Source organism: Rhamphochromis longiceps, linkage group LG17, assembly GCF_057381845.1.
Source record: "Rhamphochromis longiceps isolate RC_006_pf linkage group LG17, R_longiceps_female_GT1.1, whole genome shotgun sequence".
Classification (NCBI taxonomy): Eukaryota; Metazoa; Chordata; class Actinopteri; order Cichliformes; family Cichlidae; genus Rhamphochromis; species Rhamphochromis longiceps.
This window is the reverse complement of record NC_140573.1, coordinates 20,782,956-20,797,792: the sequence shown is the minus strand read 5'-3', so window position 1 is coordinate 20,797,792 and position 14,837 is coordinate 20,782,956. Positions and strand designations below refer to the sequence as shown.

Here is a 14,837-nt window from a genome sequence, read left to right as displayed (position 1 = left end):
TCGGCTAAATATTTAAAAGGTCTTCTCTGACTTCAGGCAATAAAATTTCCACTATCTGACTGCCTTTATTCCCTAAATGTTTTAGTACCCTAAGCCTAACATCTTCCCCCAGGCTCACATGTCGCTTCCTGGACTCCGAGTGAATATAATTCAGGAGGAATTTATTTTTAGTAATTATTAGAAAACAGCGTTTCAGCCCCCACACTGTCAATTATTTTCTTATACAAGAACCCCTCTTTATTTGCTGTTTTCCACACTCCTTGTGGAAAGACAATTTAAGGAGGAAAATATAATTTTAGAAGCTGTGCTTATATCTGATGGCAGGCCTGAACATGGATAGTGTTTGGGTCCGGTGTTTCCTAATGCAGCCAGTTATAGCCAAATTGCCTGTGCCTCAGACTTGTCAAACACAGCAGGAAACTGCTGCTTGGAATCTTGAAAATTGATTGTTAACCCTCCTGAGGAACCCAGGCAGTTTGGAAGACAATGGAAAGAAATGGTGGGTTATTGTTGGAAAATCGCTTTTGCATCCATCAGAACAGCAACACACTTCATCACTAATTTGATCCCCTGGAAAACCCACAGGGTCTCACATAAAAATCCTGCTCATGCGTTTTATGCGTTTACACCAGAAGTGTGTCAAAGTGCCAGCGCTTGGAAAGAACATGGGAGTAGTAACATGAGACACTCGGTCCACAGAACGACAGCAGGTGTGTGCTTCAGCTCAGCACACAACCTCCAAAATGTAAGAATAAGTAGAAAAAAAGGTGGCGCAAAGCAATTAATGCCTGTAGAGTTTCACATTTTATAAAAATGCCACTGTGGATGCCTGTGGGCTATAGGCCTTCATCAGTGTTAACAGTAAGTCGCTAACGTACTGGTGAGATAATGACTTATTTCAATACAAATTGACAGCAGACCCAACTCTGACGGGCTGAAAAGTCTCAGGAGAAGGTGAAGGAACAGAAAAGTTGAAAGATGAAATTTGCATGTGCCCATGGAGAAGGATCTTCTGCTGTTTAACATTTAGTTGACTCAGTGTTTGGTTCATTGTTGGCCATTGCTTTTTTGCTTATTAACTCGATTTTTCTGCTGCTAATGGGTTCTCAGGACAGTTGTTGTGTTTGTATTTGGCTGCACATGGTTCTTGGCTATTTCTAATGTTTTTAATTATTTTATATTTAAGAGAAAATGTAATGCATGAGATTTTTTTGCCTCTGTTTTGGCTCTGTATATGCATTACATTATATACGTTCTTCTCATTTCCTTGTGGGTTTTTTTTTACACTAATTTAATTGCATAAAATTTAGTTTTTTACTTGTTACAAACTGCTGGAAAAAGTGCTCCATGTATTCTTTGTATATTACATACTGTAAAACCCTGATGACATCATAATGGTTTATTTCTCTGACTTGAGGAACCCCTTTATCTTGAACTTCCATCTGAAGCTGGTATTAAAGTTGCCCTTTAAGGTGAGAAAAATACATAATTATGTGTGCTATGGCAGCGGTCCCCAACCCCCGGGACTCGGACCGGTACCGGTCCGTGAGTCATTTGGTACCGGGCCGCGAGAGTTGAGGCTCAGGTGTGAAATGTATAGTTTTCAGGGTTTTTATCAGTTTTCAGCGTTATTTTGTTATCGTTTTTATCGTTAACTCAGTTTTCCTGGGTCTTTTCACGTGTGTTATGAATAAATCTTCTCTTTTTCGGTACCAGTACTAGTTTTATTTTGTTGTATTTATCCGCGACACCTTAAAGGCCGGTCCGTGAAAATATTGTCGGGCATAAACCGGTCCGTGGCGCCAAAAAGGTTGGGGACCTCTGTGCTATGGTTTATTTGTCATGCATCGCTGACAAAAATGAGCTGGATAATAAAAGGGAGGCTGCAGCCACAGGGAGAATCCAGGTGAAACACTGGAGTAAGCAATGCATGCAGAGTGATGCAGGGTGTGAAGGAATGTAATTTAGGTTATAGTTAATGTATGCCTGTGTGTGTGTGTTTGTGTGTGAGGGTGAGCAGGAGACAGTTGTTTGGGACACGGGAACCTCATAAAGGTTGTAATCTGTGGTAAAATGAATTAATTCCTTCTATTTGAATTCAAATGTCTATTGAGCATCGTGTCTCATTTGCATCTTCTACTTTAAACCAAATGGCCTCAATTGCATTTCCCCCCTTTAGTCAAACCAATCACATTTCCATTTCCCTCCACCAGCCAACCAGTTCTGCTGTCTGAGCCTCAGTCATGTGGATAATGAGCTGTCAGCCAATCACATCCAGCCTTGGAAAACTGGCTCGAGCATTGGGATTGGGTGCTGGCTGTGGAAATTTTGTTTCCATGGTAACATGTATATTTCATAGCGCTTTCCTTTAGCTGGCAGTTGTAGCCCACCTGCTATGCTCCGCCTCCTCCTAGTTGTTTTTGGCTGACCACAGCAACTGTACCAGTTTGAAACTGGTTTTAACCAGACAGACGACTGCAAGCTCATGTAAACACACTCATCATCACCGATACACCGATACGATTTCAGCAGTATGTCATTATCTTTTCTCTAGGACAAATAAAGCTCAATTTTGGGGCACTGACTGGTATACGCTCACCAGACACTTTATTAGGTCCACCTTACTAGTACCGGGTTAAATATCATTTTGCCTTCAGAGATGCATTGATTATTCATGAAGCAGAATCAGGAGCTGGAAACTTTCCTCAGAGAATTCGGTCCATGGTGACATGATAGCATCACACAGTTGCTGAAGATGTGTCGGCTTCACATCCATTATATAAAACTCCCGTTCCACCACATCTCAAAGCTGCTCTCTTAGATTGAGATCTGGTGACTGTGAAGGCCATTTGAGTACAGTAAACTCATTGCTGTGAGCTTTGTGACATTTGTGGTGCATTATCCTGCTGGAAGCAGCCGTATGAAGGTGGTACACTGAGGTCAGATTTCTAGGCAGAACTGGATATTTGCTCTTTTTCAAGCTGTTCCCTGTAAACCCTGCAGATGCTTGTCTGTCAAATCAAAGTAGATTACATAGTGGAGACCACTTTCTCTAATATGTAATTAACTTGACTTCCTGTCTTGCTTCCATTCCAGCAACTAGATGAGCCTGATAGAACCAGATAAAGATAGAGATATTATCCACTTTTTACACATTCTTCAGGTTTTTTTCTCTGAAAAACTTTTTAAAAGGGAAAATAGTTTGGGTAGAAAAAAAAAGTCATGCTGCCATGCTGATCAATGTGAGTTTAGGTAGTTTACTTACTTGTAGCAGAGAGCGCTGTCTCTGACCTACAAACTGTTTCTAAAAACTGCTACACAGCTGATCAGTCAGACATTGACCGAGACAGTCTCTGCTGTCACTGTGACAGCTGCAGGCTGGATGATGGATCAGGTGTGAACACTATGAGCAGTCTGACACTGAAAATATAATGTGATGTATTATATCTGGACAAGGCTACCGGGGCTTTTCACACCAAACCTTTTTTTCTACAAAAACTTCATTCAAGTTGCTTGGTAGGAAAACTCTTTGATCATTTTGTTCAGTTTAGAATCATTGACATAGCTGCTGCTCGCATTATTGGCAGAGGTGGGACCAAGTCATTGTTTTGCAAGTCTCAAGTAAGTCTCAAGTCTTTATCCTCAAGTCTCAAGTCAAGTCTCAAGTAATGTCAGGCAAGTCAGAGTCGAGTCTCAAGTCACTGGTGTAAAAGTCCAAGTAAAGTCACAAGTCGGAAATTTTGAATTTCAAGTCCTTTCGAGTCTTTAAAAAAAAACGACGAAAAAAGCATGTTGCAGTTATGCTAAATGTGAATATTAGACCATGTAATTTTTAAATCTGTGTTTTTCTCAACACATGACAAAATAGTGAACTTAGAAAATATACACAAATTGTGAAATTGCACCTCTTTAAAATGCAGCTCAATTAAACCTAGCTCCAAGAATAATTTTCACCGACAGTTCTGAGATAAGCTGCATGTTATTCTTGGATGCGGTTGTAGGACCGGCTTTAAAATCGCATGACAAAAATATCATACATATTAAAAAAAACTGCTTCACCAACGTAGCCTGGACAACATTTGCTAGTTAGATGAAGTCAGCTATCTCGTTGTAGCATATTTATATGCATATTTATAATTATATGGTTCTTGGAGTGAGTGCATACACTCATGAAGTTTAGTAACTTCAGGTCACTGCAACAAGCCCAGGTACAGTTTACCGACGGATGGGTGCAGGACCTTGAAATGCACCGTATAGAATGAAAGACCATCGTACGTATCATAAGTTTACCAGTCTCACAAATCGTCATCATAAATACACATTCGTTAACCGTTTATTAATAGGACCTTTGAGCTCAATGGTAATTAATTAGTAGTGGAAATAATTTCTGGTAGCATCACAGAAATGTAGCAGTGACAATAATATTGTATGCTGTAATCGTACTGGGCAATTAGTGATACAAAAAACCTGTTTTATCCTGTGAATAAAAGTATATGTTTTTGTTAATGTACCATAATAACAGAAGCGAAACACAATATCATGTCAGGACAATTCACTATTTATGCACAATAAATAAAGGAGCATAGCGCGACAATTTCTGTTCAGCGCCAGACTTGCTTGTAACCTATATCACCAATTATGTTAAGAAAATGACGTATTAACTACTACAAAACACTGACCTTTGTGGAAATGCTTGGAGCAGACTAACCTGTGAGCTGGAGTGTTCTGGGACGTTATATTTGATCTTTGAATGGTTGCAATCCAGGCCATCCGTCGCCTCTTTGTTACTTCGGAAACATGGCTCGAACAATTTCTCTTCAACGACGTAATCCGATAACAACCGATCTCTTTACCCGTCGGCTTCCCGTGGCTGTCATGCGACCGGCTATTGCAGTTAATAATACAACAGCTTCTTGCCATTTTTGTGTTTCTTTTTATCGCTGTGTGACTGATTTCAATTGAAAGCCTGCGTGCGCTAGTACCTCTTGCCACGAGTTCCCAGAATCCTTTGGGGTTTTACCCCTGAATGACGTCACATTTTCAATCTCTATATAATATGTATGTTCAATTTTATATTTGGGGTGAAATATCAAGTCTTTTCAAGTAAACCGGTTCAAGTCCAATTCAAGTCCCAGGTCATTGGTGTAAAAGTCCAAGTCAAGTCACAAGTCTTAGAACATTTTTTCAAGTCAAGTCTAAAGTCATAAAATTAATGACTCGAGTCTGACTCGAGTCCAAGTCATGTGACTCGAGTCCACACCTCTGATTATTGGCAATATAATAATATTTATATTCCTGATTTATTTTCCTGATGCTGAGAACTTCTCTTTGATGGAGTTTAGGCATGTAAACCTCATGACATTTCCAGTTTCTCCTATTAATATCTTGGTGTCAGAAACACATCATCAATGTAAAAAAAAATTCACACCTCTAACTTTAAACCAAAGCAGGTGTTTTTGATGGGTGCAACTGATCTGCAATATAGGGTTGTTTAAAGCTTTATATATATAGCATGGGTGAGCAAGCTCCGACAACAATTCTCTCTTACTCTCTTAATTTTATTAGTGTGAAGAAGCGATAATTAGAACAGATGAAGAACATCTGCATGCAAACTTGCTCACTGTCCTCACCAGCCATTGGTGTGAGAAAGCAGCAGAGATCTTCTTTCTTCTGTTGTTTTGTTCATCGATGCTGGAAAATTGGGACAAAACCACAGAGTGCAGTGTGAGAGTAAATTTTCTATGTGTGGCAGCTGATTTTAAGCCTTCAGGCAAAATCAAAAGCCCACTCTAATTGTCACGATTCTTATTTTAAGTTAGAGCAAGCCTGAAATGTTAGAAACTACAGTTCCTCTAATGACCAATGAAGTCTAGTCCAACAATGATGCAGTCCCCATAGACTCCTATATTAAAATTTGCAACAAATTAACATTTGCTCTATATAAACAGCCAATTTGACCTTCATAACAACTGTATCAAAGGTGAATTTTTCCCTATCCCCATATATACCCATTTATATTGCTTTAAGGCTTACAGTTGCATTACCTGCATTACTGCAGTGTTCTGAATGTGGCTACTTGATTGACAAGTGGGTGCTGACTTGGCTGCTTGCAGTTTGCAATGCTTTACATGAACTCAGATCATTATTGTGCCCCAATTTAGGTCCTTCCATTAGCACACGTTCATGCAAAATACCATGCAGACTTTGTGTTTACTATACATAACACAACATACATTGCCTAAATTTTATGAGTAAGCATCTTGCGAATCCTGAGGTTGGGTTTGTGTGTCTTCTTCAAGCCATGCCATCCTTTTTACAGAAGAAGAGCGTTTTTCAGTCCATTGAAGGTGTTTCACACCTTCAGCTTGCTGAGCACCATGAGAGCGCCATGCAAGGTATTTGGAGCATCCTTGATGCCGTGTCCTTGCCCTTAATTGTACAGCCCATCCAAAAGGTTTTGCTGCAGTTTTGGTGAGTGAAAGTCTAGTGTCTAATATGAGCTAATAACTCTACCATCTCATCCAAATACAAGAACATCTGGCTCAAAAGAAAAAAAAATATTGTTAATTATGTTGAGGCTGTAACGTTGAGACTTCAAAAACATACAGTTTCAGCTCCCTACCCATTACATAGTCAGTCTTGACATTTAGTCCATTAGGCTTCGATATAAAGTTACATGAGTGCCAGATCCACTCTGTTATTATCATCATTATTGTGGAAATACAACAATAAAGTTTTTTCCACATTAATTCACATCGTATCTCCTCATATTTCATGTGAGGATACACATAGAGTTATATGGCATGCACGCTTCCAACCCTCAGGCTCCACAGACATTTAGCTACCTCAAAACAGTTAACACAGCAGGTCCTCATGACTGCCTTCCCGATGCCAGAAGATGCATGCTGGGTAAAAGAGGCCACCCGGCAGTCCAAGGAGTCGCATCGTAACATGTGTTCATACCTGATTAACTAGCAGGCTGAGCTGACTGACAGCAACTGCAGAGTTCTGCTTTCACACTCAAACATCAAACTGACTGAGCTCAGCTCTCTGCTGTGATGCTGTGTGCATGAGTTAAAAGCAAGACAGCTGGCTGATTTCTTCTTCTGAAGGTTCATTTTGACTCGTGACAGTGTTTAGGCATATTGTTGTTTACCAAGTATTGTTAAAATCCCAGTGAAACTAGGCAGTACAGCCTGAAAATCACAAATTTTGATTTGGTAGATCAGTGACCTCCAACATGCCTCTAAAAACCCAAAGCAGATTATGATCTCCTATCCACCGATGCATTTACCAGTTCGTAGTTCATTACCAAACTACAAACCTTGTCTTCATTTTATTTTACAAATTTTTCTCAACCCCCTGTCCAAAAAAGTAAAATATCAACACATAAAAAAGTTTGGGAAGTACATTATAAAAATACTTGGAATGCTACATGGAATGGACTCAAAACAACACTCAGTGAGTCTCTTTAGTTCTGATAGAAATGTCTTAACTACTGAACTGGATACCATGAAATTTCTAGATTTGTTTTTCCCCAACCTGAAATCTTCAGCGTTCAGACAGAACAGTGGAGCCGCTTATTTGCTTTTGCAGGAGTGGCTGTTGTGAAGAAGTACACCACGAGTACTCAGAGTAACCGAATCAGAAGCTAACATCATTCTTTTTTAATTCTTGGTTTTAAAAAAGGTGATTAATGTTATAAAATATTTCTTTTATTTTGAAATGCATGGTTAAGAAATTTTTTTAACTATGTGGAGAAATGTCTTTGTTTGTTGTACATGGTTGCAACATATTTGGCCTCGTCGTGATCTCCAACCATTGTTTTCCCAGAGTGAGTGTAGGATGATACATAAAACAAAGATAAGGAGCACAGAAAATATGCAGATGTTAGGATTTACTTTAGAGGAAAAAAAAATCCTCAGATCAGCGTTTTAAAGGATTCATTTTAATGGAAATAACCGGCCATTTCTCCCACATAAATCTATCCATCAAAGAGAAAGCAGTACTTGCATTGTATCATCAAACAGCCTCCCGTTAAATCCTCTTTATTTTTCTGTTAACTTCTGTTATGCGTGTTTCCTCAAATATCTCTTAACTTTACACCCCGGGCTGATACTGAGCACTATCTACAGACAGCTTCCGTGTTTTGCAACACCCACGCAGCGTTAGTAACCCACTAAGAGTCGGTTTGTGAATGTGCCCAAGGCTATCCAAATATCATCATTGCTAATCTGTATTCATACCTCAGCTCTCTGACATTTATAACCAGGTGCTTGTACTTGATTAGAAACATCTTCATCCATGTACAGGTTGAAAACACTTTGCTTATCTTTAGCATGAGCACTTCAAAACAACATCAGGGTGTTGGAGATTGCACAGAAGAGGTCATGGGAGACATTAAAGCATCCTCAGGAATGTTTGCACATGCCTCGGTAACACCTCTCTGAGAGCAGCAGCGATTAAATCAACATTGCATTTGGGCCACTCGGTAAAGAACCCTTTATAAAGTAATCCTTTAAGCTGTTTACAATATGTGCTGCAGATTGTAGAGTTTATCGAATATCACTAAGTCACTGCGGGTACCATAATATAAGATTACACTTAAACACCTGTAATCTGGCTTCACTTAAAGCAGTCCACCAAAGTTGAGTTGCTTGTCCTTTGGGCTGTGATTACAGAGGAAGGCACTCAGACACTCCACAACAAACCCAGCAGATAGATATCAGTGGGAACATGTGGATGTGTGAGAGCTCCCAGCAGGAGTGTTTCTAGCTCTGAAACTGCTCCGACAACAGGTTTCACATGAGTGTGTGCAAACATTTGCCTCTGTGCATGTGCTGCTACCTCCGAGTGAGAGCACCAGCAATAACCCTCAGATCATGTGATGAGCGACAGCTGCCGAAGAGCACTGATGTCCTGTTTTGCTCAAGTGTTGTTGACAGTGTGACTTCTGTTCGTGTGATGGAACAACATCAAAAAGGTGCAAACTGAGGCAGAAGGTGCGCCCTGAAGCTTTTAATGAGGGGAAACATTGATTCAGCCTTTTATTTCATTAAAATATATTTTATTGTTTTAATTAAATAAAAAAAAAATGCAATCTGTCCTCAGAATCCCTGGGAATAGTTACATATTCTGTATATGAAAGATGGATGTAGATGCTGTGATGTCACTCATTGCATTCTGGATTCTGCATTTTGTAGCTTCAGAATTTGTGTTTTAGAAGCTTTTTTTCTTTTGTTTTTTGAGACAGAAATGACCCTATGTGGATGAGAAGGAAAAGTCTTGGTGAACTGTAAATGTCAGAGTCCTTCTAGAAGCAGTTATCACCTGTTGGAAACTATCTTGAAACTCCCCAGGACATTTATTTGATCAGTTATTAACTTTCGTTTGAATACTCTGAGGTCTATCAATATTAGTAACGCACCATAGTACCATAGTAACACAGATACCTCTAAGCAGTACAAAAATTTAAACCAATAGATGTTAAGAGGTCCAGTTCAGTGACAGGTGCTTACTACAGGTGCTGATGAAAGTAACCATGATCATAATTATAAACCTGGGTTTCATTAAAAAATATAAATTAAAAAAAGAAAGCACACACACAACTTGAACCAAGTGTTTTCTGCTCTAAATTTGAACATTTTGACATGGAAGTCTATGGAGATCGACTCTTTTGGAGGTGGCCTCTAGTGGGCATTCGAGTAACTGCAGTTTTTGGCTGCTGCATACTCCATCAGGAGGAGGGACATGCAAGGCAACAGAAGGTCCACAAATAAATATAAGGAAAAAGTCTTAAGAACCATGAAAGAAGTAAGACTCTGTAAACGATGTGTCTTCATAATTTGTATTGGTTAGAAGATGATCAGTCAAACTATCTACCTGTCGCTGTTTGCTGATGTGATAATATGGGATTCAATACTCATCATAGCTATATATTCTTGACACAGCATTAATTTAAAGTAAATATATAACTTGTCATGAACAGTGTTAGGTTCGTTTGACAGAGAAAACAAAGTAGAGCAAAAGGCTGTAACACAGAACAGACAGATGATGCATCTGTGTCACATGTCATGTTTAATCGACATCGCTTTCACAGCTCTGCAGTATGAATTCTTCATTTTGTTAGATGTTTGTTGCCTCCTCTAATCTCTCTTCTAATAACCTCCTCTTCTCCACTTAGAGTAGACAAAGTGAGGAATTTGTCTGCATTTACCTCCTTTTTCTTGTTTCTTTCTTCCCGCGATTATGATTGTGCTCTTCACCCTTATTAGTTTCACTTGTCTTCAGTTTAATTCTTTCTGTGTTTTTACATTCCTGCTTCTCTGTTTTAGCCAGATTGTTGCTTTTTGTTTGGACTGTTTTATTTTCATATTGGAAATATTATCCCCGCCTTTTCTTCCACAGTACATGCCATTACAGTGGCTCTATTATACTTTTCCTTATTTTATCTAAAATACGGAAACACTGCAAAGACACACCAGACAGTTTTCACAAAACTGTGGGAAGTGAAAAATCATCATCAAAGGAGAGACTGCTTGCCATCAAAGTAAAAGTTGCATCCTACATTGAAATCAGCACGTTTCCAAACACGCAAATTGTACTTTGAAGGTGAATGTGTCCATTTTCCATTCTGGTGGTTGTCTCAGAGTTTAGAAAAAAACTGGACATCTTTAGATTTGTGAAGATGTTTTGGGTCCCGTTCAAGAAGCTTCCTCGGTTCTACAGACAAGAAGTTGAAAGTATTTAACCCCTAGTGGGGGTTAACCCCTTTGGAGGTGGTTTTGAAGGTTGTTGGCTCACTATTGATCATATGGTAATATAATCAATAGTGGCCCACAGTATGAAAAAAGCTATGGGTCATTACTATCACTGTGGGTTAAGAGTGAAACCAATATGAAATCTTGCCCTATACCCACATGTGACCTAACCTGAGGTGACGTGTGACTCGGGGGAAGGGAAGGCATCTAGAGTCTGCATTGTGGCTGATAGTTTGTTCCATAAGACACCACTTCTGTTTAATGATGTTCTTCAAAATGGACAACTAACTAACTCACCAGTTTATGGAGAAATATAGATATTTCACTAGCAACCAGTGGTCGCCAGGGAGTCATCCTAACCTTAACTGAGTATCTAGGCCTCTGAGACTGAAGCCTAAAATGTTAAAAGATCAACTTTTGTATTGTGACTTTAAGGTAGAAAAGTTGCCTTAAAAAATTCAAGACCGGTCTCTATGAGTTTCAAGCCACAAGGGTTAAAATGAGTACCCACTATCAATGCCAAAGAGGCAGCACGTTTGATGACACCCAGGTATTTGATTTTCTCAGGGTTCAGGAATGGCGGGTAAAGAATTGGATATGAATTGGTTTGGAGAGGCTTCAAAATGGAAGCAAGTCTTAGTTACAGTAGTGCCTTTTTTTTCCTTGTGTGTCTCAAAGAAATACTGTTTAATTCATGAAGAGAATATTTTTGGTAAATTTCATGTAATTTTTTGCTCATTTCTGCTCCTCTTTATGACTGAGGTATTATTTTGTCCTTAACTTTTCCTTCTCAGAGGAAATAATAATGTCTCCTGTTGTCTGCAAGTGATCCTCTGACGAAGGTCGCTGCAGCTGAAATGCCAGAAGTTTGTGATTTTAAATTTAAATTAAGACCTGAACCGGTCACTCATTCACTGGAGAGAAATGCCTTTTCTGAAAAACAACCCAAGTTTCCCCACCCAAAGGACATTTCTCTACATTTACTCGTTTTTGTTACATCTCAGCTGATCTCTCTCTCGGACTGCTTCTCTCTCATACAGATATATGTAGAGTTATAACTTGAAAAATCCATATATCTATGTTGTGTGGATGAAAGGCTCCTTTGGCACATAGTTAAAATGACTCATGAGTTTAATTTTAACCCGAAATGGGAACCGCACCGATGCCAGCAGTCATTCTGTCACAGCGATCGCCTCCTGTTATTTAAGTGGTGGAATCTCGCTGAGAGTTTATTAATGCAGGAAAACATTCAGCATGTGTTGAAAAGCCGTAATGTGTTGTTGTTGTCATGATTGGTTTACAGACTTGTTGGCTGTGCCCAAACACCCCTACGCCGCCATGGAGAACTGGGGCCTGAGTGTCTTCGTGGAGCAGAAGATCCTGTTGGACGCAGACGTGTCGTCCTCATCCTATCAGATGGAACTCACCATGGTGGTAGTCCACGAGATTTGTCACCAGGTAGGCAACGTACCTGATGGCTCAGACATTATACTACCATTCATACTGCGAAGGATTGTGAATATACTATAGAATATATACTATAATGTCATTTAAGAAAGGTATTATTCAGACTGTAAAATTTCATATGATTGGAGATCATTGATTGTAACTGATTTCTTAACACAGTGTTCATAAATACTTACTAACTAGGATTATGAGTATTGGTTACACAATATAATATTTTGCACAAAATAATCTTTTCAGAAATGTTTACTCTGTCTAGACACATTTTTGTACAAATGGTGCAGAAACAATACATCTGTAAGCCCCACATTTTCCTACTCTTTAGACTACATAATCTATGATAACTGCATAATTTCACCTGCTTATTGTCCTAAAGATCCATCCATCCATCCATCTTCATCCGCTTTGTCCGGGGCCGGGTCGCGGGGGCAGCAGCCTAAGCTAAAGATGTTTCCTAAAAATGTTTGATGTCCTCACCACCTGTTTAATAGCTACTCCTTGAAAAAAAAGATTATTTTCATAAATTTAAACCTTTTTATCTCACTGAAGTGAATTTAGATCAACTAGAAATGATGGATGAGAGCAGATTATTTGGATGCAGAGTATAAGAGAGAGAATATATAAATCCTTTTTAAAATGTATGTATTATTGAGTCTGACAGGAGGCATTTACTAAAGAGATTGTGATAGCTGGGATCATGTAATTCTGGTTTTAGAAGAATAAGGTTCCCCTGACTATATTAGTCATAAAACTTTACTAAAGTTGAATGAATGCAATAAAAAATCATTTGTATATTTGCAATTGAAATATGGAGGGTTTCACGCTGGCTGACAGAGCCAAGTTAAGGACATGCCCACTCGAATTAAAGATGTTTCATACTCAATATGTGGGCTTCACACTTTTCGCCGAAGATGTAATTAATGCAACCTCATGTGAAAATGGAGCACAAGCGCACAAAATGATGGGTTTGATGAAAAAAACAAAACAAAAAATCCCCCAAAACCAAAAAGAAAACAGCAGGTGGTGACAATTTTGTTATAAACTGAGTTCATTCATTCCTTGAACTGTTGGCAGACACAGAACAGAATTTTCTTTCATTTAAATGCATCCACTGTGAGCTTAGTCACATGTCTGTTCATTAGTGTCTCATTCTGCTATAATGTGGTATTTTGTCACATAAGCCATAGATTCAGGCTGACAGAAGCTGACTATGCTGGATTGCTTGTCTTAGTGAAATAAAATTGAACCACTAGACTCAAACTGGTGGCTCGGGTTAACCTGTTAGCACAGAATTATGTAAATCTGATGTGCAAAAGACACTCACAGCTGTTGGAAGTTAAAATAAGTGCAGACTGGTCAGTAATTGGTAGCTTACTTCTGGAAAAACAACATTAAATGTCACCACACCTGTTGAGGACCAGGTGTGTCTGATATGCAAGAAAGGATACAAATAACACTGAAATACTAATAAAACAAATGATTTGAGTATATCTAAGAATTGTCATCACCTGCTGTTCATTTATTATGGTATGAATTATATGTATTGTGCAAATAATTCTTAAAACGTCATTCTTCATTAGACTCGGTTTGTCTTGTTTTGTTGCTTATGAGGATTGCAACCATATATCTCAATTAAGTACACAAAACACTGATGGTGGTGGACTGATGGTGAAGAGATGAGAAGAAAATATGATTTTTTTTTCTCTTCCCATCTGTTGAGGGAGCTTGTCAATATTCTTACATGAAAAGCCTCATGCAGGGAACAATAACAGATAAGCCATTAAGTCAGAATGGCATGACATGACATCAGCATGAAACAAAGAGTTGGGGTGAAGGTGGGTTGCAAAGTGGCTTACAGATAATTCGACTCAGGAATTATATAGAGATCTTGCTTAAACTGGCTGTTTTCCTTGTTTTCCAGCCCTGAGCATGACGCTACCACCACCATGCTTGCCAGTTGGTGTTCATAGGTTTAAAAGCCTCACCTTTACTCCTCCAAACACAACTTGAAACTGTAGCCATTTGGCTTGTCTAAGTAGGCATTCTAGTTGAGCCTGAAAGGGTGAACTTTGAAGCAGGGGCTTCTTTCTTGGTCAGCAAGAAATGTTTGGATTATGCTTTAATTTTAAAAAATGTATCTAATTTGGTCATCAAAACTAATATCTTGTTTGCATTTTGTAAAATTTCTTTATTAATAAATGAAAGTGTATTTAGAAAATTAGATTTTTGTGAATTTTGGACATTTTATGTCTTGTAGTCTGAAAAGAAGAACTAAAAGCTCTAAAAACAATGTCAATCAATTTACTGAAAATGTGTTTAACATATAAATGCAATATTTACCATTTTTCGTTCGACTTCATGAACATCCAGGTGCATGTTAAAAATGTCTTGTGACTTTCAAAGAACTCTGCATTCTTTGCAAAAGAAAACAGGCTGTTTGTGGGTATCAGACTTGTCATAGTTTATGTGTCTGTGTATTTCTGAAAGCTGCTCAGGATTTAGCTCAGAGGTCTTGTACATTTCTCACCACTCATGCAGGCAGGGCGGCACACCAGCATGAGGGTTTAAATAATGTTCATAAGATACAAATGTTCCTTCAGAGAAAGTGACCCA

The 14,837-nt window shown here is 38.8% G+C and overlaps 1 protein-coding gene across 1 annotated transcript in view; it reads left to right on the top strand.

Moving 5' to 3' along the window:
- LOC146649644 (thyrotropin-releasing hormone-degrading ectoenzyme-like) overlaps positions 1–14,837 on the top strand; it is a 281,955-nt gene that overhangs the window by 152,220 nt on the left and 114,898 nt on the right. Inside the window, exon 5 of the mRNA XM_085386023.1 lies at positions 12,064–12,218. Within this exon, the coding sequence (XP_085242149.1) occupies positions 12,064–12,218 (155 nt within the window). The remainder of the gene's footprint in view (positions 1–12,063; positions 12,219–14,837) is intronic.